The sequence below is a fragment of the Enhydra lutris genome, unplaced genomic scaffold (assembly GCF_002288905.1).
Source record: "Enhydra lutris kenyoni isolate GAN:26980312 unplaced genomic scaffold, ASM228890v2 scaffoldscaffold13, whole genome shotgun sequence".
In the NCBI taxonomy this organism is placed as follows: Eukaryota; Metazoa; Chordata; class Mammalia; order Carnivora; family Mustelidae; genus Enhydra; species Enhydra lutris.
In genome coordinates, this window is record NW_019154097.1 from 21,163,186 (window position 1) to 21,186,887 (window position 23,702).

The 23,702-nt window shown below is 44.9% G+C and overlaps 1 protein-coding gene across 1 annotated transcript; it reads right to left on the reverse strand.

Annotated features, from left to right (window-relative positions):
- Positions 1-1,253: 1,253 nt before the first annotated feature.
- On the reverse strand, positions 1,254-20,616 carry LOC111146162 (TNF superfamily member 15). Its single transcript, XM_022501593.1, has 4 exons — positions 20,380-20,616; positions 9,437-9,479; positions 8,631-8,678; positions 1,254-6,924 (listed from the first exon to the last, which is right to left on the reverse strand). Exons 1-4 carry the CDS (start codon positions 20,599-20,601, stop codon positions 6,470-6,472), a joined length of 768 nt encoding a protein of 255 aa, XP_022357301.1. The 5' UTR covers positions 20,602-20,616; the 3' UTR covers positions 1,254-6,469.
- Between the last annotated feature and the right edge of the window lie 3,086 nt (positions 20,617-23,702).

Below are 23,702 nucleotides of genomic sequence, written 5' to 3' on the forward strand. Positions count from 1 at the left end.
CGGGTCTGTTGACGCTGGATCTGCTATTTCCTCCATTTCCACCTTTGGGCATTACTATTATTATTATTACTGATTATTATTACTAATTATTGTTATTATGATATGTGCATAGGTGACTATGCAATGGAAACAGGAATGGTAGTAAAAATACCTTAACCATTGGTTAGTTTTGTCTTTGTGCTCCCAAGTTCCTAGAGATGGAGAGTTCTTTTGAGAACTGATTGAAAATGTTGACTTCGGTGAGCTAGATTAGACAAATGGTTTTTCTCAACCGGGGAATTGGCATCAAGACTTTTGTAGATATTAGGCTTTTAATAAGTTGAGGGCAAATAATTCATTTCTCTCCGTAAGAGTAAAACACGTTCTGCCCTCATTACTTCCAGGAATGGGTGCAAGCTGAATGTGAGAAGGGGGTTTCTGTGGGGTACCCCTGCATTCACAGGTTTTTCCACTGGGAGGGAAATTTTTGAGACTGAAGTTTTGGAGGAAAGCCTTATTCTTCACCCTTAATCCATGTCTGACTTTATCCACAAGATTAGCTGGAAACCAATGACATTTCTGTGTGACCATTTTTGACCCACAGAAATAACAATTTTTTTTAATATTGTATTTATTTGACAGAGAGACACAGCGAGAGAGGGAACACAAGCAGGGGGAGTGAGAGAGGGAGAAGCAGGCTTCCCACCAAGCCGGGAGCCCAATGCGGGGCTCGATCCCAGAACCCTGGGATCATGACCTGAGCTGAAGGCAGACGCTTAACGACTGAGCCACCCAGGTGCCCCCAGAAATAACAATTTAATATGGTCCCAGCATAATATTGTCTGGGTGTTCATGAGGACTCCAGTGACTGCTCTGGAAAAGGGAAAGAGATAGCTGAGTCAAACCCTTTTGGGATTCTTGCCGATTGCTGTTTTTGTAAGAGGCGCTGGGGTATTGTGTCAGAGTCCTGGGTTCAAATTCAAGCTCCGTGAGCACTAACACAACACCCTCTGGCTTCTCTTTCTGTTAGGGTTGTTGGATATGTCACTTACCCACAGACTCTTCTAATTCACAGAAGCTCAGTGGGTTCCCTCCTTGTCTCCCCGCCGCCCCCCCCCGCCGTTTGACCAGAGTGGCACAATTTGTGGGACTTCACAATTTTTGTAAGATTTATTATAACTTGTGAAAAATCAGTTGCCATTTTGCATTCAAGTACATGGAGAATTAGGTGCATTAAAAAAAAAATCCCAAGATCTTATCCTTAGATCTTCATCTGGAAAGAAAATGAAATGAACAGATTCACAAAAGAATCGACTTAATTATTAAGTTTCTGCAGCTTTCTGTGCCGATTTATTAAGTTATATCTGTTAAATACATTAACACATACATTTCTTTCACAGTGATTAGAATTCACACAGTAGTGCCCGAAGACATAAGATGATTACCAGTTACCAGTATCCAACTCATACAATATGCACTTTACCTTGGGATCGTGACGTTTTAACATAAAACATAGAATCAATGAAAGCGCTTGGGGTTTATCAGTAAAACCACATAAATACCTACATTTGTTCAATCTGTATACCCCTGGAACAAAAGCGGGGGCAGTTACATATTTTACCGACTTTATGAACAAAGTCATCTGAGTAAGTTCAGCTACCTTATTTGTTCAACATCGTGTTTCTCCCTCCTCCTGAATGTTCACAATAGGAGAGTGGGTCTTGCCTGTCATGTTCCTTCTTGTCTTGCTCCCCAGGATCTAGATAAGTGTTGTCATGTGACAAATGTTCAAAACACAAAACAAAATGGATTCATGGATGAAATGAAAAGACTGCTGGGCTGGGTGTTGGGAGCTATGAGTTCTAGTCTCAGCACTGCTACTAACTACTGGCTGACATTGGACTGTTTATCTCATCTTCCCAAGCCCGGGTTTCTTCATCATTAAAATGATGTAACTTGGAGTAGATAAACTCTGCATATCATATTGGTTGTAGATTTCCATGACATTCTCTATTGGTCAAGATCAGTCATTCTGTGTTGGATACTCTTGGAACAAGTAGGAAATGGCAGCCACTTGCAGGCTGAGAGCCGCCGGATTTTTGACAAGGCCAGCTTTCATGATCCAATAGAACACACAGAAGTCAATTTAAAAATGCTCATTGTAAAAAAAGAAAATACAAAAGGCCACATAATCATAGATTTGGAAAAGACCTCAGAACTCCTTTTGTGCTATCTCTTCCTGCCACCTCAATGAAGGAATGGTTTCTCCAGAACCTTTGAGATAAGCTCTTTGCTTGAATATATCCAGGGACTGAGAAATCACGATTTGGGGACATTCTATTTTGGGGGTAAAAAGCTTCTCTGGGTATCGGGCCAGAAATGATGACCTTGTAAACTGCCACTCCTTAGCCCCAGTGCTTTCTCTAAGGGACATGGAAGCAGTCCCCTCCCCCTTTCCATATCCCCCATAGGTATTTGATAATACTTCTCACATCTTCCTCCAATCTCTCCTCCAGTTATTTTTTTTCTCCTCTAGTTATTAAAATAAACACTATTTGCTAAGAGCAGAGGATAACTGGATGAGCCCAGGATTATGATTCTTGAAGACGGTATCTTAGCCCCAGATCTGCCATGAACTCACTATGTGGCCTGGAACAACTAACTTCCACCTGGGCTGGCGTTCTCTTCTCAAAATGGGGTGATGGAAGGGATGGGGGCCAAATTTGTCTCAGAGCTTGGGAAGCTCTGAATATGGTGGTCAGTGCGGGGCAGGGCACAGGTGTGACGGCTCTGATCACCCTCTCCTTCACCCTCAGAGCAGAAGGATTCAGGGGTTAGCCGTCCACTGACTTCTCTTCAGGCCCAACTGCCACGATGATGCAATCACATTGAGTATCCAGGAGAGGGGTGCACACAGAAAAAAAATTTCCGCTGCACATGGCAAAACACTTTCAGGACTCTGAGCCCTAGGACAGCAAGACAGCTTGAGACAAGAAACTGCTGCCTGTGTTTTGCAAAGGTGCAGAGTACAATGCACAATCCTCTCCTGAAGAATTAAGCCCCAGTGTCGCAATCATGGGAACCTGACTGGGGAAGGACTGGGGAAAATACCTTGCAAGAGAATGTTGGCAAGGACCGTGCCTCGTGCACAGTAAGCTAGCCAAACTTTTATAATCCAGAGGGGTTACTGACGAGCGCGGAGGTGGAACTTCCTCTGGGGTGACGTAGCTTAGGCTGAACTGGAGCCAAGGGACCCGGTCTGCCCTGTTGTTGAACAGAACCAGACATTTTCAGGATGTGAAAGTCCTACTGTACCCAAGTCAAAACATTTAGGACTTTTCGTAGCCAAAGCAAGCCATGAAGTTCTGCCAAATAGATCTAAACTGGGCTAGGGTCAAAATGCGAGTACCCCCTGCATTTTGATCACGGTTCCTGCATTTTCTGAAGGCACATGGGCTTTTCAAAACATTTCTCAGATTCTCATCTTTTCTTGGCTCATCCGCAGGTTCTCATATTTTCAAGGGTGTCGAGGGCCAGACTCAAGTCCAGGAGATGATAACCTATCTGCACATATGGCTTAAATGATGGATTCTACTCTAGGAAACACTCTCTTTATCGTATCCCCTTTTATTAATGGAAAACTCTATGAGCAGCTATTTGAAAAACCACTTAGCATTGACACAAATCATTTTGTTAATGATCACCCTTTATCAGATGGCACTCATTTTCTGAATGAGAAAATACCCACATGCCTAAAGTTGGCTAATTATTTAGCTAATACTACCCATATAAATGAAAGGGTCTGCAGACCATGGAGGGGCTGAGCAGTTAGAATGAACCCGTCTGAGACTAAAATAATTTCTCTCTGTGTCCCCAGAGCGAGTAGGCATTCAGTAAATGTGGAATTGATTGGAATTCAGCCTTTTGAGACACACTGGACCAGTAGAGCATTTTCCCCCCAAATTAACTATGTTCTGAAGCACATAGGCTGCTCCTTCTTCCCTTGCCTTGTCTTTGACTGCATCTCATTTACTCCTCTTAGGAGACCAGCATGTTCTCAAGCATTCTCTCGCCTCATTTTTAAAAACTACTGCACTAACTTTGGCCACAGAGAGAATGCCTAGCAAACAGAAGTTTTGACTCGAGTCCTACTGGAAATGCTTGGCTGGCCCTTTCTGAATGGTACAAGATATAAGGATTTAACAAATTTAGCTGGGATCACTTCAGCACAACACACCTTTCAATAAACCAGCTTATGACGGGACCAAAATAAAGAAGTGACAGAGTTTCCGCAAGTGGTCGAGTCTTTTAGGATAGCAGGAAACTTCTGTTTCTTGGATGAACTTCCAAATCCGCCAGATCTCCATAGGTGCAGTGGGTGGGTCTGAAGACCCTTGGTTACCAGAGTTCCTTGTAGTGGAGAAGAAGGTGAGCGGGGTCACTCTGGACTCTTCCATGCACATCCTGTCCTGCACCCCACATTTGGGACGCAGGCAAACACAGCCAGACCATTTTATGTTCTCCACGGGATGGGAGTTGTGATCCTGGAGGCACCCTGGAGTCGTTGATAAAAATTATCCCGATCTGCCAGCAAACATTGTTCTAGGAGTAGGTCGAAGGAGCATTGTCTTATCAAGCTGGTTTTATAGTTACTGAGAAACCCTTCCTTTCTGCTTTAAGTAAAGGGTAATTCCTCCGTCTCAGATGCCCTTTCCCCGAGGCCATCTGTTGTCCGCCCACCCTCTTTCAGGATGGGTTCAGGCTTCACTTCCTTTATGGAGACTCTTCTGAATCAGGTGGAGGTCACCACACCCTTCTCTCTGCTCCTGCAGAGCCCTGGGCTCACTGTGCTGAGAAGGCTCGAGAGCCCTAATCTCACTGAGAAGCCAAAAATCAATTTTTATTTTATATAACTCAACAAATATCGATCAAGTACCGCAACACCAATCATCCTGCTCAGAAGCCCCATCACACACCTTCATGCCTCTGTAGTCTCCTGGCAACAAGCGTTAGAGTGATCTGGGTGCCCAGTTGGTTTTTAGACCCGTTCGTGAAGGTCTCCTGCAATGGGTAGTGTTGACAATAGGGGCCAGCATGCTGGAGGTCATGGCCCATGTCATACTGACATGCTCTTTGACTGCACGGAATGCTTGGAGTGGACGTGTTTCCGCCCCCATGAGCTCATTTGATCCTGGGAACAAATTGGTGGATTCCTACTTTATAGACGAGTCAACTGAGGTGAAGAGCAGAGATGCCCCTCCTACCCTTGGCATATCAGTGCAGGAAAATCATACAGATCAGAGAGTACGAAGTCACTGACAGGCAGGAGGGACCTTCTTAATGTCCTGCCTTTCCTCCAGGGGAGAAGCTTTGGCTGGGCTGATTAGCTCAGCCCATATTGAAATCCCTTGAAGATTTTAAGAGAAAAATACCCTGATAAAATTGTGAGTCACACTTCGAAGCCGATCTAAGTTAATTTCTCTAGATCTGGTGATTGACTGTCCCCTCGCACCCACCTACCAGAGAATGAGTCTGCTGTCTCTGGGCATCAATCTGGTTTGTTGAAGAGCCGGTCTAGTTGGCTAGAGTTTCTTGAATGACCTAATCAGCTGGATATCTTACACAGTCCGGAGAGCTTCAGAAATCTTACATACTAGTGTCAGATGAGATATTGTTTTAGGACTTGGAGGATGTTGAATGATATTTAATCAGGAACCACGGAGTGGAATTCATTTAAGTTTTGAATAGTCTGTCTTATTCCTCATAGTATCTTCTGGGTTAAGGTAGTGCTCAAGAAAGCTGTGTTGAGTAAATGCTATTGTTGTATATTTGATATGCACGTGGAACTCACACTTGTTTATTTTCATGCCTGTGTACATAATAAAAGGAGGGGTTGCTTTTCTCATTTGCCATAGATGGCATGAAAATCAATTTTTTCCTTCCTTCCTTCCTTCCTTTTGAATGTTCATGAGAAATACCAGCTCTCTTCTCATTTTTTTTTTTTTAAGACAAGGATTTAAAGTATGTGTTTGGAGAAACTGTTGAAGGATTTGGCCCTAGGGTTTACACAGTTTTCTAGGGCTTTGGATGTTCATCAAAGGTTCCTGAACTGAAGCAAATGTTTCATGATCAAATCCCATAATAACTGGGCCGACTGGTGACCAGTGTGTGGTATGAATGGGGTGGAAATGTTCCGAGTAGACCTCCATTCATTTGGTGGTCATGTCTCAGTGTTTAGAAATTCAACCCTTTTCCAAGCAACCACAGTCATATGTCAGCTCTGTTCTATTGTTTTCTGGTTAAGATTCTCATCAGTAAGGCATATACAGTATGAAATTTCGGGCTTCAAATTTCATAGCTAAGCCACTGTTTCTGTGGAATGCTTCAAAACAAAAACAAAAAGAAAAACCTTGTTATAATTGCATAAGAGTGAAGGAGAATTAAGAACTAGGAGGCAGAGGACCTTCACACAAGTATGCTCGCCTCACCCCTACAGCAAGAAGGCTCCAAAGAAAGTTTTATCTTCTTTTGTGTAATCCACCAAAGAGATGTCACTGACGTTCACCATCAGCTTATCCCCTTTCTGCAAGGAGAACATGGCCCCTAGGTAGATGGGTTGGAACCAGTTGCTGCCTACTTCACACACTGACTTGGTCCCCATTAGGAGCTGGGTCGGCTCGGGGTAGCTGTCTGTTACCTTGGTAATGACTACGATGATGGAGTCTGGCTTGTTCGGTCGGCTCCCTTGGCGGATTTCGCCACACTCAGATGTGGTTCCCCGGAACGTGACCTGGGAGTAAACAAAGTAGTCTCCCGACTCTGGGATCACCAGGAATTTATTTGTATAGTTCATCCGGTTCTTGGTAAAGGCCAAGCCGAGTTCATGTTCCCAGTGCAGAGCCGGAAACTGATTTTTCAAGGACTGCGTGGGACTTTGTCTGACAACTGCAAAGACAAGAGAAAGGTTAAATTTGCTCGTGTCAGAACCTGTGGACTTTGCCAAAAAGAGTCTCGTATTGTGTTCAGAGTAAAGTGATTGAATGAAACCAACAGCTAACGAGCTTCTTGAGGATCAATGAGTGGAAGAGATGTAAGCAGACACGTAATTTTGTTCAGAGAGTAGCATCTTAGGGACAAATGACTTTGCTTCTCTGAGCCCGAGTTTTCTTTGCTGATAATTTATAATTTTACCTGAGCTCTGGGATCCTGGGAAATACTGGAGGTTAAGAAATCTTACTCTTTGGTGTTTCGGAAAACAGCCCACTGTGATAAACCTCTTCTCCAAATGACTTAAATGAAACTGATGGATCCCCTTCCCTCTCCCCGGCTACCTCTGGCAAGACCAGACACCAGAATCTCCAAATCGCCATTCTCTGCCTCGTAAATGATTAGCTGAACTGTACTGTCCTCAATGATCCACAGGAACATAATGCTTGTCAACCAAACTTTGGTTCAGCTTCTCTCCTGCCTCCAGGCCCCCCGAGGGTTGGCCTACCCTCTCCTGAGAGTAGGCTGGCCTTTGGGTAAAGCATTTTCTGATGATCCCACTTCTTTCCTTGTTCTTTCTAGCTTTGTTCACTCTTTTCTGTAAAAGAAAACCCCTTTTAGCTTGACCTTTAGACACTCGCAGACGACCTGGCCAGCGCGTTCTCCCTATTACTGCTGATTATCCTTCTCCTTTCTCCCACTGTGCAATGATCCAGTTGCAAAAACTCTCTCCTTACTAAGTCAGGATTTGTTTTTCATATGCCATATCTTTCCTCTTTTTTTTTTAATTTTTAATTTTTTTTAAGAAGAGGGGTGATACCTCACACTCTGTTATTAGGATTTTTCTGCCCGGCTTGTTCAATCTTTCCCATTCTTAAAGGCAAGTGATAAGTGACTGGTGACTTGGTGTCTGTCTGGTCCTAGTTCTCACTCAGTACTCACCACAAACATTTTCCTCTTGGTCATATGTAAGTCACATGCCTAGGGTCTCAAGGATATTCCCCTGTGGGCCACAAATTTTCCTATAGGTCAGGAGAGTATGCTCGCTTTTAACTCCATGGTTTTTTAACGGGTATTTAACACATATATGTGCACAGTCTCGCTCTTTTCTCTGGAGTCTTAGCTGTATATGCAATTTCAGGAATCAGATGTCAGAAATGTCCACACTAGGCTTGAGAAACTGGCCAGCTGGTGATATTCTGAGGCTGCTTTTAATCTCTCACATCAACAAAAATTCTTCGCAAATGTCTCTCTGAATGCAAATATCTAATCACTTCATCTTGAATGGGGTACAGAGGGACTCAATACATTTAACAACTCAAGGGGTCTTTCATCTTTGACCAGATTCGGAATTATGCAAATCACCACGTCTGAGGGAAGCCGTTTCTGAATGACTGAGGGCGTGTGTGTGAAAGAGAGAGAGACAAGAGAGAAAGGGAGAGGACTGAGAGAATCTGAAAGAGAATGCCCAAGAGGCATGGGCCATTGGACCCCTTAAGGGAGGAAGACATACAAAAACCCTCAACTGAGAGAAGAAATCTGTTACCAAGGTGTGTAGTTTCCAGTTTGAAGCTACTAGAATGAGTTTTGGCAAACCCGTTGAAAGAAATCTTGGGCCCATGGCCCATACATGATCTCCTGGAAAACACACCAGGGAGAAATACCTGTCAGATGTGCCCTTGGCTTATCTCCACCAGCTCTGGTAGATGCATCTGTAAGGGAAGGAGAGACAGGCTTTGTGTGAGTCAGGGTGGCTGGAGCAAAGATGGTATTTTTGGAGTTGTGTGGTGCCTGCAACTGGAGAGAAACATTCTTCTCCTTCAGCTTGGTCCATTGTGGATTGTTGTCATTTTTTTTTTTTTTTTTTTGGACAGAGAAGCCTCAGGAGGAAGAGTCTTGGACACAAATGAATCTTGGCCCATAACTTAGGGCAAGTTTCCAACCTGCCCAAGACTCTGTTTTCTCATCTCAAAGATGGGCACAGCCATTGCTATCATGAATGGAGAGTGCTCTCATCCCATGGTCTATGCTCAATGAACTCACATTGCCCTTTCCTCCCTGCTGCTGCTTCAGGGGAGGGGGCAAACTGGCCTTTGGCCTTATTCAGGGTCCCTTTAGCCATATCCACTGAAGCATCTGGATGATTTAAGAAATGGGTAGGGAGCAGGTAGGATTAGGCATTGTTCTAATACTTTTACAGGAATTAACTGATTCAATCCTGAGAAGGTAGGTACCAATATAATCAATTTATAGGTGGATAACCTGAGATAGAGACAGGTGACATTATTTGCCCAAAGGCCATCACCTCCATAGACAAAGCACTTGGCTACAGTGCCATTTTGTCTTTTCAGTGACTGGGAAGCAAACTTACTTATCTTCTGGATTTTCATCCCTCTGAACCTCCCACATACCCAAACTACTAAATGTTCTGTTCCCCACAAGAAAAGGCAACAAATATGAACACACTTACAAGCTCGCTGATGTGAAGATCCAAACTCTAGTCCTTTTGAAGTCTGTTGGAAAAGAAAGATATGATTCAGCCTACCTGTGGTCCTTTTGTCATTCAACCCCACAGCTGCCCATAACAAGGGCATGATTAAGATGCTGCTGCTACCCAACCTGGGCACTCTGAGATGACAGACATGGCAATAAGAATACTCATTGGAGGGGAATCTTGCACCCAAGCACTCCACTTTCCTCCTTCAGCACCCCAATGACCTTCTCTCTCCTACACTTGTCTTGGAAGCTCAACTGTGAATTTCTGTCCTGAGAGCCTTCTCTGTTCTCTTCTAGGAGGCTCTGACATCTGTCACTGCTTCTATTATTCGAACAAATGACGGCACTTGCTTTATTTTTTTTTTCCACCATGATTTAAAATTAGAACTATTTTTTAAAAAATGATACAGAAAAAGAAATAAGGGCTTTGTTCTCCTTCCCACCAGCCCCTTGTCTCTGTGCATTACATGGAGACATGTCCATTTTTGCAATCTTAGCTTGTGAACCATTTCAGATACCACACAGGAGTGGAAGAGTAATTGCTTTGGAGACAGACCGGAATTTGAGTCCTGCCATCACCATTTATCAACAATATGATCTTGAGCAAGACACGTTTCCTCTCTGAGCTCTGGTGCCCTCATTTGAAAAATGGGAAAAATAACATCCCTAGCCTCAGATAACCCCTGGGTTTGAGATAAGGATCCAATCAGATGTACGAGTCAGGGCAAAGAACACATAGGAAATGAAGGAATCACTGTGTTTGAACACAAAAGCTCAGGAGAAAAGCTAAGCAAAGCTAAGTTCTTGGCTTAGGGATAAAATCACCACCTTACATTTTACCGTTTCCAAGAAAACCTTCTCTGATATGATATTGATTCAACTCAGAAGGTTCTGATTGGGTCCTTGTAACTACATAGTTCCCACGGACAGGGATCCTCGTGTGAGCATTTCTATATCTTAGAGCCTGTGTGTGTGTGTGTGAGATCATACTTGTGAATAAGGAGTTGTGTGTCCATGTGGGTGTGACAGCAGACAGCTCCAGCAGTGGGGGAGGGAGAAGCCGATGTGTTTTGTATGTCTACATGTGTCTTCTGGGGTGGTGTTGTGTGCGTGGCCTTCTCTACACATGTCCGTGTGGTCATGTGGGTGTAGCTGTGTCATTGCTCAGCAGGACCATGAGCAGGTCTGCGGTTGTAGTGATCTCATTAAAGCCCAGACCGCCAGGCTCTTTGTAGTCCCAAACCATGCTACCTAACCTCCACTGAAAGGCTTCTTGAGGGCAGAGGTCTTGTCTTTGAACAACAAACCCCATTGTCTTTCCATCGTCTACATCCTAATTCTGTGAATGGCTGGGCAACTGCTTGCCTTCAGTTTCCAGGCTTGAAACTTGCTGCTTTCTTCTCCCACAAACCCAAACTGTCATTTCTATTTTACAGTTTTTCTCATTCGTGCCTCCCTCCCCCTCTCCCGCTCTCATAGGCCTCAGCACACTGTTCTCCTGGATTTTTCCCATCAGCCTCTTAACTGGTCCTTTAGCATCTGGTTCTCTTTGTCTTGAAATCTCTTCGCCTGCTCTCAGAGTGCTTTTTCTAAAGCATCACTCTATGGGGATACAATTCTGTCCATAAACCTTCAATGGCTCACCATGGCCTTCTAGACACAGGCCCAAATACTTATTTTGGCATTCAAGGTCCCAGCTGATCACCCCATTCTTGTTACCCACTATCTCTTCCTCTCTGGGTACTCTGTGCTGCAGCCATGAGAGGCAACCCCAGAATGATCTGAAGGACTTGGAAGATGCAGAAGTGTAGCTACTATCTGTTGAACCAGGAGGGGCGCCATGCTCTGCTACGCTTGACGCACGCATCATCTCCTTCGGCTTTGTGGACTCTTAAGGTAGCTGCTATTCATACCCTTATATTGGAAAGGGGGCTCAGTCAGGTTAAGTAACTTGCCCAGTGTCCCACAGCTGGAAAGTGGAGAAGTAGGATTTGAACCAGGCCAGTCCACTCTAGACTCCATGGCCCTAAGCCACTGCGTCCTCTCACTTCCGGATCAGCTCCCCCTCCAGTGAGGTGGATGGACGAGTACCAGCAGCTCCATGCACCGTGACAGTAGGGGAAACACAGAGCTCAGAAAACAGGAACCCGGCCCAGAAGTGGGGGAATCAGGGGAAATTACCTCTGAAGTGAGTCTTACAGGTCCCACAGGTATTAGCCAGGTGATAAAATGTAATGACCCTTCCAGACAAGGCTAATAACTTGTGCAAGAGTATGAAGGCCCAACAAAGCATGGAAGCAGCTGGGAAACTACAAGGATTTCCACTGCCATGTGAACCATATATACATTCAGCATAGTGTTGTGAATACAGTTGCATCGGAAAACCTAAACCCACTTGATGTGACTACTTGTCCCACATCAATAACTTCAATGGGCTTTGGGGGTGGGGTGGGGTGCAGAAGCAGCCTAGAAATGAGCTTATTCTGTAGCCTGTTTCCTTATTTGCTGTTACCGGAGCTGATAAAACAAAACAAAACAAAACAAAACAAAACAAAACAAAACAAAACAAAAAAAATCTGGTCTTTGGCGAGGCTGAAAACTGAAGGGGAAGAATTGGCGAGAGCATGGTTGAATCCTCTTGTGTCTGAAATGGTACTATCCCAGCTGGCCTTCGGCTTCCTTTCGTACTCTGTTGAGAAATCTTCTTGAACATCTGCTTATTTTTGTCTAAGCAGACACTCAGCTAAGAGACGGGAGCATTCCCTTCGGCTCAGAGTCTCCTTGTCATTAGCATGTATCTGTGATGTGAACACATTTCCCTCTTTGCTGGATTTCTGTAATTTGGGCACACAGTTATCTTCATGTGTGGTTGGACGTGTACACATTTTGGGGGCCTAGAGTCTGCTTTTCCTCTGGAGCCTGTGATAGTCCCAATCAGCAGGTACTGAAAACCTCAACAGTCCAAGAGTCCCCAAGAACAGCAGCTGGGACTCTTTCCAAGAATATCGACAGCCTTCCCCTGCTGCTTCTCTCTTTTTTTTTTTTTAAAGATTTTATTTATTTATTTGACAGACAGAGATCACAAGTAGGCAGAGAAGCAGACAGATAGAGAGAGAGGTGGAAGCAGGCTCCCTGCAGAGCACAGAGACCGATGTGGGGCTCGATCCCAGGACACTAGGACCATGACCTGAGCTGAAAGGCAGAGGCTTTAACCCACTGAGCCACCCAGGTGCCCCCCCTGCTGCTTCTCTTAATAATACCTCTCATGGGAGGAAGATTTTTGTGATGGGAAGCAAGAATGAATGAAGAGGAGATCTGAGACGAAGAAATAGTAGCTTATTTAGGGGAAGGCTTATACATTTGAGCTGAGTCAATGCCCTCTCTCGTTGGCAACAAAGCTTTTCACTTTCTAGTACAATCCAAGCTGCCTGTGGGCAATGACCTGGTCTGTCTCTTGCTTACCAACAGATTTCTGGTGCCTCAGACAGTGCCTGGCACTTCTGCTGGATTATCCTACCAGCAGAATATGCTGATGTTCAGGTGCAGAAAGACAGGTAGAAGAGAGAGCCAGAAGATGGAAGTGGGTTTGACCTCAGTGACTTTTGCCTGAGTTTGGCAATCGAAAAAAAATAAGAAAAAAAAAAAAGAGAGACCTTTTTATATTAGAACACATGCCAAGTGTTGAGTTCTTGTTTAAATTTAAAAAAATTAAAACTTAATATGGCCATAATCTTTTAGTTACTGGTGCCTCCAAGTTTTTCATCAGGCTTTGGTTGGTCATGGCTCCAGAGATGTTTCTGGAAGGTTGCGAGCTTTGGCCAGGAGTCAGAGTCAGAAAAGGCAAACGTGTTTGCCCGTGGGGATTCATATTAGTAGAACAGTGGGGTGCCTGTGGCTGCCAGCATTGACGAGCCCAAGCGGAGCAAGCCGGTGCTTTCTACCCCTTAGTTTCTATAGGTCAGGGGATTTTTCACTCTTGTTTGAGTTTCTTTCTTTTTTTTTCTTCTCACTTTTTTTGGGGGGGGGGTATGCTGATTGGCAATCCCTGACACATTTTTGGAATTACTCTAATAATTCAACTGGAGAAGGAAAAGGATGGAGGGAGGGACACTGCTATCCAGTCTCATGCTCCCCGAATGCCAGGTCTTATACTGCGGTTTCTGTCTACCACTCCAATTACTCTCAAAGGAGGGCATCACCTTTTAAGAGGCTTTGTAAGCCAAAGGTCAAAGAGTAAATGGAGGGTCTCAGATCTGAACCTTCAGACCAAGGTGTTTTATCAGGAGCCCCATAAACTTCAGCTGAGTACACACCATGGACCATGGAGCCTGAAGCAAGATGATCTTTGAGATCCTCTTATTGACATTTCCCCAGAAACAAATCCTTTGAGTGTATTTTAACTAACAGCCCATTTGGCCTTTCACCCATGCCCCATACCCACCATCTAGTATATTCGTAAACAGGAAGAGAGATCCATTTCTTGGTGTCATAAATGCCGCAATTGCAAAAACATCAATGTTTTATGACCCGTAACACCCTCCCAGCACTTCTAGGAGAAATACACAGACCATTCATTGCCTCCTCGGTTTTGCCTTTCACTTTTCTCTGTTTGTCCTTGTGCAAGGATAAATCCAACCTGGAAATGTTTTATTCCAAGGCCTTTTCGATTCATTACCCTCCCCAGTGCACTGGACAGGGCTTCACACCCAACATTCAGAGGGGTGTGGAGCTAAGAACCCCTCTGGGTGGTGTTGGCAGGTGAGCAATTGTGGGAATCTCAGCATTAGGGTTTCCTAGCAATCTGACTTTGTCACCTAGCCTCGGTGAGACTCAGTCTCCTCATCACTGAAGGCAGGCATCATTCTTCGCCCCCCAGGAGCATCCTGATGCCTGAGGAAGCCCACACAGACAGTGGATATCCAATTCACCTTCCATCTTTCTTTGGGTTCAGTCAACATTGTGTTGCATGTTGTTGGTTCTGCATAAGTTCCCTTTGGTTTCACCACTTCGGTGGTATACAGAAGCCATCCTTGGGTCTCTCTATGACCGGCAGCAGGTTTGGATCCTTTAGGAGCTCTGGATGGCCTCGTCCTTCTCCCAACAGAAGAGGCTTCCTCCATCTATGGCTGGCTTCTGGACTTCTGCTCCTTCCAGTGCAAAGGGCTTGAGGGAATGGAATGTGCCCTCCATCCATTTCAAATCCCACCCTTGTTAATGCGGTCAGTGGCTGGGCCTCATTAAGGAGACTAGGCTGGGAGATGACCTCTTACAGGTGGACAGCATGTGGTCTGTCTGGTGAGGACCTAGGAGCCCCCAGTGCTGGGCATGGAGTAACGTGTGTGTTTATTTATTTATATGTTTCTTAGAGAGGAAGAGAGGAGAAGAGGGGCAGAGGGAGAGGGGGAGAGAGAGAATCTTAAGCAGGTTCCGCATTGAGCATGGAGCCTGAGGCAGGGCTTGATCTCACGGCCCCAAGATCATGACCTGAGTTGAAATCAAGAGTTAGATGCTTAACTGCCTGAGTCACCTGGGAGTCCCATGTGTGTGTTTATTTTAACAGGTGAATGAATGGATCCCAGAGTCATCAGATCAGAGATGTAACAGATGTTGGGATTCATGCCCATGGTGGGCTCACCCTGCCCTCACACCCCTTCACCAGTTCTGGTCTTCCTGCCCTTTACCTCCAGCCTGACCTTCAGAGCGAGCGGGCTCCTCTGCCTGGTGTGTCAGGACCTGTAGAGGCTAGAGCCAGGGCAAAGCCACCGAGGGGGCTCCGTGTGTTGCAATTTCCAAAGCACTTTTATCTCAGCCATCTGTTTGTTTTCTCTAGACAATCCTGGAAAGGGATTGTCAGAACTGTCCCCATTTCCAAAGAGGAAGTAGCCTGAGTGAGACAAAAAGGCTCACACCCAAGATGGAGTAAGCAGGGAAATCTTGTCTGTTGAACATCTACTTCATGGCAAGAGCTTGCTGACATCGTCTTGCAGAATGCTTAGGATGGGGCTATGAAGAAAGTGGGTTCACCTCTCCCTTCGACCAATGGGGAGCAGATGGCTTAAGGAGGTCAGGTACCTTGTGTATCCCTTCCTCTCTCTCTTTTGCCACCCAAATAACACTTAGTGAGTGCCTTCTGTGTGCCAGGGACAGCAAGGTGACCCCAGGGGAGGAAAGAGACTCGCATTTCTTGAGCACTTACTATGTGACAGGCACTTTTTAGGAAATCCTTCTTAGATGATCCTGACCACCCCAAGAAGTGAAGGATTTGCTGGGTTGACACCACAGGCAGACCAGCACAGTGGGCTTTGGAGGAATATTTGAATCCCAATGTCACACTCAGTGTGACTTTAGGCCCATGGCTTGGGCTTTCAAAGCTGCAGCTCATTACCTCTAAAATGGAGTTAATAGTGGCACTTCCCTCATTGTGTGATTTCAAGGACTAACCCTGTGATAACAGCAAATGTTTCACACAGGCATATATGCCAGATACCAGGCTAAGGGCTTATGGGCACGATCTCATTTAGTCTTCCAAAAACCTTAGGTATGAAGATGCTTAGACAGGTGTCTGGTGTCTAATAGGTTATTATTATAAGGTCAGCCTTCATCCCTCTGTAGCCTCAGCTGGCATCCCTATGGGGTCCTGTTGTTCTGGATGGAGACTGGGGTGGGGGTAGGGGTCTCAGGGGCAGGTGTGCAGGGGAGAGGCGAGCAGGGATCAAGGACTAGGAGCCTTGCAGGGATTTTCAGGAAGAGGTGGAAGGGAGATCGCAGGGAAGCAAGGAGAATCTGGGGTGAGCGTGTGGGGATTCCAGAAGCAGCACTGGAAGGGAAGGACAGAGACGGGGGTACAGTCCAAGGAAGTTGTGTATCATGACACCCCCACCAATGTGCTGCACAGTACTGGGGGCCTGCTCTGTGCATTATGTCATGCCTGGACTACAGACCCTGTGTGAGCCAGGGCAGTGCCTGGGGAAGATGCAGCCTGGTCTCCAGGCACCTGTAAGCCAGCATGGGGCCCACACACCCAGCCTGAGAGCAAGGGAAGCCACTAAGGGCCCAAAGAAGGCCCAGGCCATGGTCCAGCGCAGCTGGGTAAAGAATGGATTGGAGTGTAGGTTGTTGATGCAAAACCAAGGTGGAGAAGGAGGGAGGGAGATAGTTTGCAAATATCAGAGACCAAGAAAGGCCCTCCAGTGCTCAAACCTGCTCGCTGGCCCGGTGATGGCAGATTCCAGAGCAGGTGGAGAAATTATGGAATACGATGTCATGTCCACGAGCAGGGAAGTTCCTCAATCATAATAATGATAATTGCTACCATTTACTAATTTCCTACCTTCTGCCAGACACTTTAAATACTTTATTTCTAAGTATTCCTTTTCATACATAAGGAACCTGAGGTGCAGGGAGGTTACGTAACATGACTAAGAAGTGGCTAGGCCAGGTTTCAAACTGATTTTTCCAACACGTGACTTTACCCGACATTCTCCAGGAGTCCAATGATCCTAAAACATTTTACTATCTCTTTCTCTCTCTCTGTTTTTTTTGTAGATGTAACATACACATTTTGTACGAAGGAGGCTAAGTTTAAAAATGTCTCTCTCTTTCATCTGTCACCCAGGCCCCCAAACTAGATGCTGGCAAAGCAACCAATCTCTTGTCTTTTCCTGAGATAGTCTATGCATTTAAAAACATATTCATAAATGTGAATATTTATAAGTATATATATATATATATATATATATATATATATATATACACATATATATAAAAGGAATGTCTCCAATTCTATATACTGTTATGTACCTTTCCCTTCCCCACTTAATAACATATCTTTGAGAAATTCTCCATCCTTACCTACAGAGATACATCATTTTTTTTAGAAACAATATCGGCCATAGGTTTTTCACTGCATGGAGATATTTAATTGGCTGTATTTAATTGATGCCGTATTTATGGACACTTCCCGTAAAGGTAGTTATCCCAAACCTTTTCAAATCTGATTTTGATTTCTGCTCTGCAAGCTTACCTGGGTAAGGATTTTGTCGCATCGAGTATTTCCTTACACAACCCCTGGAGGAAGGGTACAGGTTAAAACTGATATATTTTGGACAGTTCTTTTAACTGTTTTGGTTGGTGCTGATAAAAACCTGGAACATTCCCACACCAGTCACTGTTGCTTTTTGGTAGTAGTTGCCTGACGTCCGGTGTAACCATGAAGAGTATGCCCCAGGAGCCGGCTGTGTAACTCTCCCCACGTTCCTGTCTGACAAGCTGCTCCTGCACTTGTCTTAGCGCTGCCAGGGAGTTAACGTTAGCATCCTCTTTCAGCAGAAAAGGAAACAGGTCCAAAGAAATGAAACCACATGGCTATTTTTACCCAGCCCGAGGTGGCTGAGCTGGGATTTGAACTCAATGTCTACGAGCCATGATACCTTAGTTACGCCCACTCACGCTGTCCTTGGTGACTTAGCTTCCCCTCCTGAATCCTATCTTCCATCTTTTCTGAGCTGGTTATTCTCCATTTGCCCACGGGAACCTTTCTTCGCCCTTCTCGGCCCTGCCCTATGTCCCCTGAGTCTGATTTCTGGGCACAGCTTGCCTCCTGGTTTTTGAGTTTGACTTCCAGTGTGGCCAGTGGGATGAGAGGCAGGGAACAGAGCATGGCCAGTTCTCCCATCCTTCTTCCTGCTTCCTCCCTGCTGTTTGGCAGGCAGGCTAGCCCTCTCCTATGTTTTCCTTCTCCTTGGGTTCCCCTAAAACTGCTCCCTCCATCTGGCCCTTCAGGCTAAGAGGCGATGACTGGCTTCCCACCATTGCTAACGCCAGGATGCTTCCAGCTCTTCGGTTTCCCTTTTATCTGCCTACATCTCAGCAAGCAGACTCTTCTTTAACTTTTTTCAAACTCTTTACACATTCTTGTTTAAACGCTCTTGTTTGATTGGGCAGGTGTTTCTTTTCAGGACTCTTGATTGCTCCACGAGACCCTGCCTCACCCCTATTTCCCTTTCTCCTTTTCTGATGACTGAGAATTTCTACAGTCTGGCGAGCCACCCCACTAACCTCTGTGTTTCCGCTCTCCAGAGAGATCAATTGAGGGGTCACAGAATGCACTATTAGCCTTTTCATTTCTTGAGTAGCTACGAGAGAACAAGCACTTATGCCTTTCCTTGTGGGGGCTTCCTGTCTGGTGACAGCCTTTGTCTCCAACTCTCTTTCTGACAGGGCAAATCACTGGCTCCTTTGGACCATGGCATCCCCCTACCAAGTGGTGGTGACTGGTTTCCAGGTGCTTCCAGAGCCTGATGGTCTTCTAGATCAAGAAAGGAGTTTTTTTTTATGGCTTCGGCCAAAATGGGGGATCTCAACCCCACATTTTAGGCAGAGGCACTGTTACCCTCTAGAACCCAGGGAAGTTCAGGTTGGTGGAGACCACTCAATGCCTCGTTCAAGAACAACGGTCTCTTTCTGGCTAAAACGCAGAGTCCCAGAACACCAACTAGACGCTGTGGTTTGACTTGGTAGAAATCAGCTCCATGGTGGCCTAGAGGTCACAGCCTGACTTGCCATGCCTTGAATTTCTTCTCTAACATGAATGGCATTTCTGGGCTGTCTGACTATTTCTATGTTTTCTGAATGATGGCATGTGGCCGTGGACACTGCCGCCAGAATCAAGATCTGTTTGCTGACCCTGAGGGGGTGTGGAGAGTTACACATCAGCCACGGCTTGCGGCTTGCTTGCTTTCTCCTGGTGTTTCTGCTCTGAAGTCAGCCAGCATTGCTTAGAAGACAGGTTTCCTGGTAAACCAATTGGAAAGTCTGTTTTCTCCTCTGGAATTTAATACTTTGGACTCTGATGAAATCTGTTATCACAGACCATGCAGGTGTGTGTGTGTGTGTGTGTGTGTGTGTGTGTTATTTGAATGGCACTGTCTTCAGTTTTTAAGATTTTTGAAGTTCCTAGTCCAGAGTAAGTTTCCCTTGATACCTATAGCCCCCACTTGGCACCATTATTCTCCCTATAGATTATATTCATTTTTAAATTAACATATAATGTATTATTTGTTTCAGTGGTACAGGTCTGTGAATCTCCAGGTTTACACAGTTCACAGCACTCACCATAGCACATACCCTCCCCAATGTCCATCACCCAGCCATATCATCCCTCCCACCCTACTCCCCTCCAGCAATCCTCAGTTTGTTTCCTGAGATTAAGAGTCTCTTATGACTTGTCCTTATATTCATTTTTGACTAAACTCCTCTACCCCGAGCCCCCAGCAAGATCTGAAGGTAGATAACCAGGCAAGAGGTTCTTTCTTGAACATTGAAAGAGAATATTTCTAAATCCAAGAAAGGGTATTTATTAAATAAATTATAGCACATACATATATAGGACTGTAACATAACCATCTATATTATCAAGCTGCTTTGAATTTACTAACCACAAATAAAATGATAACATGTTTGGAGTTTCAAAATAATTTCATCTTATTAAAAAATATAGACTCATATACCCCAAAGTGTCAGTCGTGGTCACCTCTCTGCAGTTGTGGGTAATAATTATCTTCTTTTCCTTTTCTGTGTTTTCTAACTTTCTTTGATGACACATGTTAGTTATGCAATTTAAGGAGGTTTATTATTTTTTTTTTAAGAAAAAGAATGTTCCCACATTATCAGTTCAAGATGATTATAATTATCTAAAAATATATTATTGGAGATTGTTCCCATATAAATATAAAGGGGGCACAATTCATCCCCTGGAATTACTGAGGATAAACACCAAACGGGACCTCTCCAGCCCTCACAGTCTGCTTCCTTTGCATGGGGAAGCAGGGAGTGAGGTGGGTCACGGGCGTCTGTCTAGAGCTGTTGTGCCTGCTAGGTGTCTGTAGTGGGTCCACGGAACCCTGGGTCAGTGCTTACCTGGAACACACAGGCATCTCCTTGGGCCCGGAGCTGGCCCACGAGTAGGTAGGTGGTAAGTCCTGCCAGGATGGGGAGCGACACCAGGCAGCAGGTGAGGGCCCAGTGTGCGCTGCTCCTGGCTGCCAGCCTGGCTCTGGCTTTGGGCGTGCAGCTGCCTTCCTCGGGCAGCATTTCCACACTGGCCGTTTCCCCGAAGCCCAGCCCCAGATTCTCTGCCATCCTTCTGCTGGTCCAGAGACGGCTCTGACTCCCCCTGGGCAGAGAGACCCTCCATTAAATAGAAGACAAGCGCTCACAGTGGGTGCCTTAATCACTGCCTACTCCTCCCCCTGGCCTCTCCCCTCCCCCTCCACTACACACTGGGCTCCACCCCACTAGGGAATGCACCGCCTACAACAGAAACCAAGTTTGGTTTAGGAAAAAAAAAAGAAGAAGAAGAAGAAGAAAGCTTTCCCAAGCGTATTTATATACAGTGTGCTCATGTGCTCCTTCCTTCGTTTACAGAAGGAAGTTAGGAAAGTCCCTGGAGGAGGAGAAAAAGAATCCATCAAGTCAGTGGGCAGGGCGAATTAAAATATAGCTGTCCCTGCCCTGGAGGCCTGCCAGCCAAGCCGGTCTGGGGAGTGTGCTGCTTCTGGAAGTGAAAGTGAAGGATGGGGAGGTGTGTGGTGTGGCTTGGAAATAGAAATCACGTTTGCATCACCACTTTGCAAAATGTTGCCAGGCCCTCTGTCTTTTTGAGCTTCATAGGAGCTCATTCTCCTTGTGCAGCTGGAAATGTCAAAGTTCTGGAAAAAGTGAAGGCACTTGCCTTCAGTGGTCCAGGGGTTAAGACAGAGGAGCCAGGAAGATGGTCTTGTTCCTTTAAATCACTATTCAGGGTTCTTGCTTCTACTACACATCTACCTGTGAAAGGAGAGGACCTAGCCTGAGTGGACCAGTTGTCTAAGCAAAGAGCATGAGGTCATAGAGGTGACTGTTCATGAGAAGAGGACATTGACTTTTCCTCTCTGATTAGTTCCAAGTTGATTGAGCACAAGTGATAGGTCTTTTTTTTTTATTTTTAAAGATTTTATTTATTTATTTGACAGAGAGATCACAAGTAGGCAGAGAGGCAGGCAGAGAGAGAGGGAAGCAGGCTCCCCATTGAGCAGAGAGCCCGATGCGGGGCTTGATCCCAGGACGCTGAGATCGTGACCTGAGCTGAAGGCAGAGGCTTAACCCACAGAGCCACCTAGGCATCCCTCAAGTGATAGGTCTTACGCACAGTTGGGCATGTATGAGGGCCACATTTATTAAACATTTCCTTGGTGCAGGTCACTATTCTCAAGTGAGTTAAATGTATCAGTGAAGTAATTCAGTCCTGAGATAATGTTTTGACATAGTAATGTTTTTATTCCCACTTGACAGATAAGGATATGGAACCATAGGATTGCGACTCAGGTCGGCTGACTCTGAAGTGTCATAACCATTGCACTACACTGCACACACCACTCTACTATGCATATACACAGATACCCACACCCAGCGTGCCCAGGAAGAGGCCATCCTTTCCAATTAAGGGTTAGGAAAGCTTCCTGGAGAAAGAAGTGGTGTTGGAACTAGGCCTTGAAGCTTATGGAGGGTAATGTTGGAGAAGAGCAGAGGACCCTGAAAAAAGATGGGTAACAGAAATGGGAAAGCTTAAGGATGTCCTGTAGCATGTGGTAGAAACCAGTCCAATTCACACCTCCATTCAGTTGTTTCTTCTGCTTATTTCATGGCCTAAGCCTTGTAGTCTACTCAGAAAAGTGTTTCATGACCTGGTCCCTACCCACATCACCCCTCCCCAGTGTCCAGCCTTATCTCTTATGACTTTCCCAAGCGGCAGTTCTCCCAAATGCAATATGGATTAGTTACACTGTTGCACATGCTGTTCCCCCCATTGTGACAGCTTCTAGACTTTTCCCTTCATATCACCATGCTACCCTATTTTAAAACTTTGTATCAAAACCTTCCTTTCATCCTTTCATCTCCTGGCTCCAAGATTGAGTGAGATGCTTATCTTCTTTATTTTTATAGATTCCTATCCTTCCCCTATCATCAAATATTTTATACTAGACTGTGACTGACTACTTTCCTATCACCCCATTAAATCATCAGATGTAGGAGGGTAGGTGCTAAGTCCCATCCTTTCCTTATGGTTGTAGCTCCTCATGTAATGATGATCTTAACAGACATCTGTTGAAATAAGCATCTAAATATTTCCAAAGAATCCAGCAAAGGATGATTTTTTATGTCCCTTGGTTACCCATTCTCGGTTTAACAAACCTACTATGAAACTTTTCTTCAAGATTAATATAAATCTTTGCCATTGTAACTTTAAACACACAATCACACTTAATATCTGATCATCTTGAAGGAGCTTACAAAGTGTTCTCACTCTTGTATTTCTTCTTTAGGAAGTTGGTATGCTTAATCAAACCCGGGTCTTAAAAGTGTTAGCTGTATGGGTTCACATGAAGAAGTATGTATTATCAGCCATAATATAAGAAGGCCTCAAAAGATGGAGAACACTAAAGACACCAGATTAGGCATCTGAAGATCTGGGATTTAGTCCCTCAATTGTGTGACCTTGAGAACTCTAGCAGACCCTCCTCATTTTAATGTAACTGGCTATTTACAAAACCTGGTAACTAAGCTTGTTATACTTCTTTTTAAAGGAAGGGTCAATGGATTCTGAGTTTGTGTCTGGGGAATGTCCTATGGGAAGAGAATAAGAGTTTTAGGGCATGAAGCTATGAGCATCTATTTGAAATAGTTGTAGAGGTAGATTCACATGTACTTGTAAACAAAACAGAGAGATCCTGTATACCCTTTACTCAGTTTTCCCCAAAGGCAACATCTTGTATAACAAGAACATAACATCACAACCAGGAAACTGACATTGACATTGATATTCAGATCCTACAGGTTTTATATGCCCTCATTTGTGTATACATATTTAGTTCTATGCAATTTGTCACCTGTGTAGACGTATGTGACCATCATCCCAGTCAAGCCACAAAAAAGCTCCATCTCAAGGATCCCACAGCTATAGTTCACAGCCACCTCTAACACCCTCCTTCACCTTCTCCCTTAACCTTTGGCATCCACCAGTCTGCCTTCCAACTCAATAATCATGTTACTTCACAAATGTTATATAAGTGGAATCAGTCTGTATATATACAGACTGTATATATACAGTCTATATAAGTGGAATACAGGAAGTAGTCTGTATCTTTTTGAAATTGACTTTTTCCCCCCACTTAGCATAATTTCCTTTAGGTCCAACCAAATTA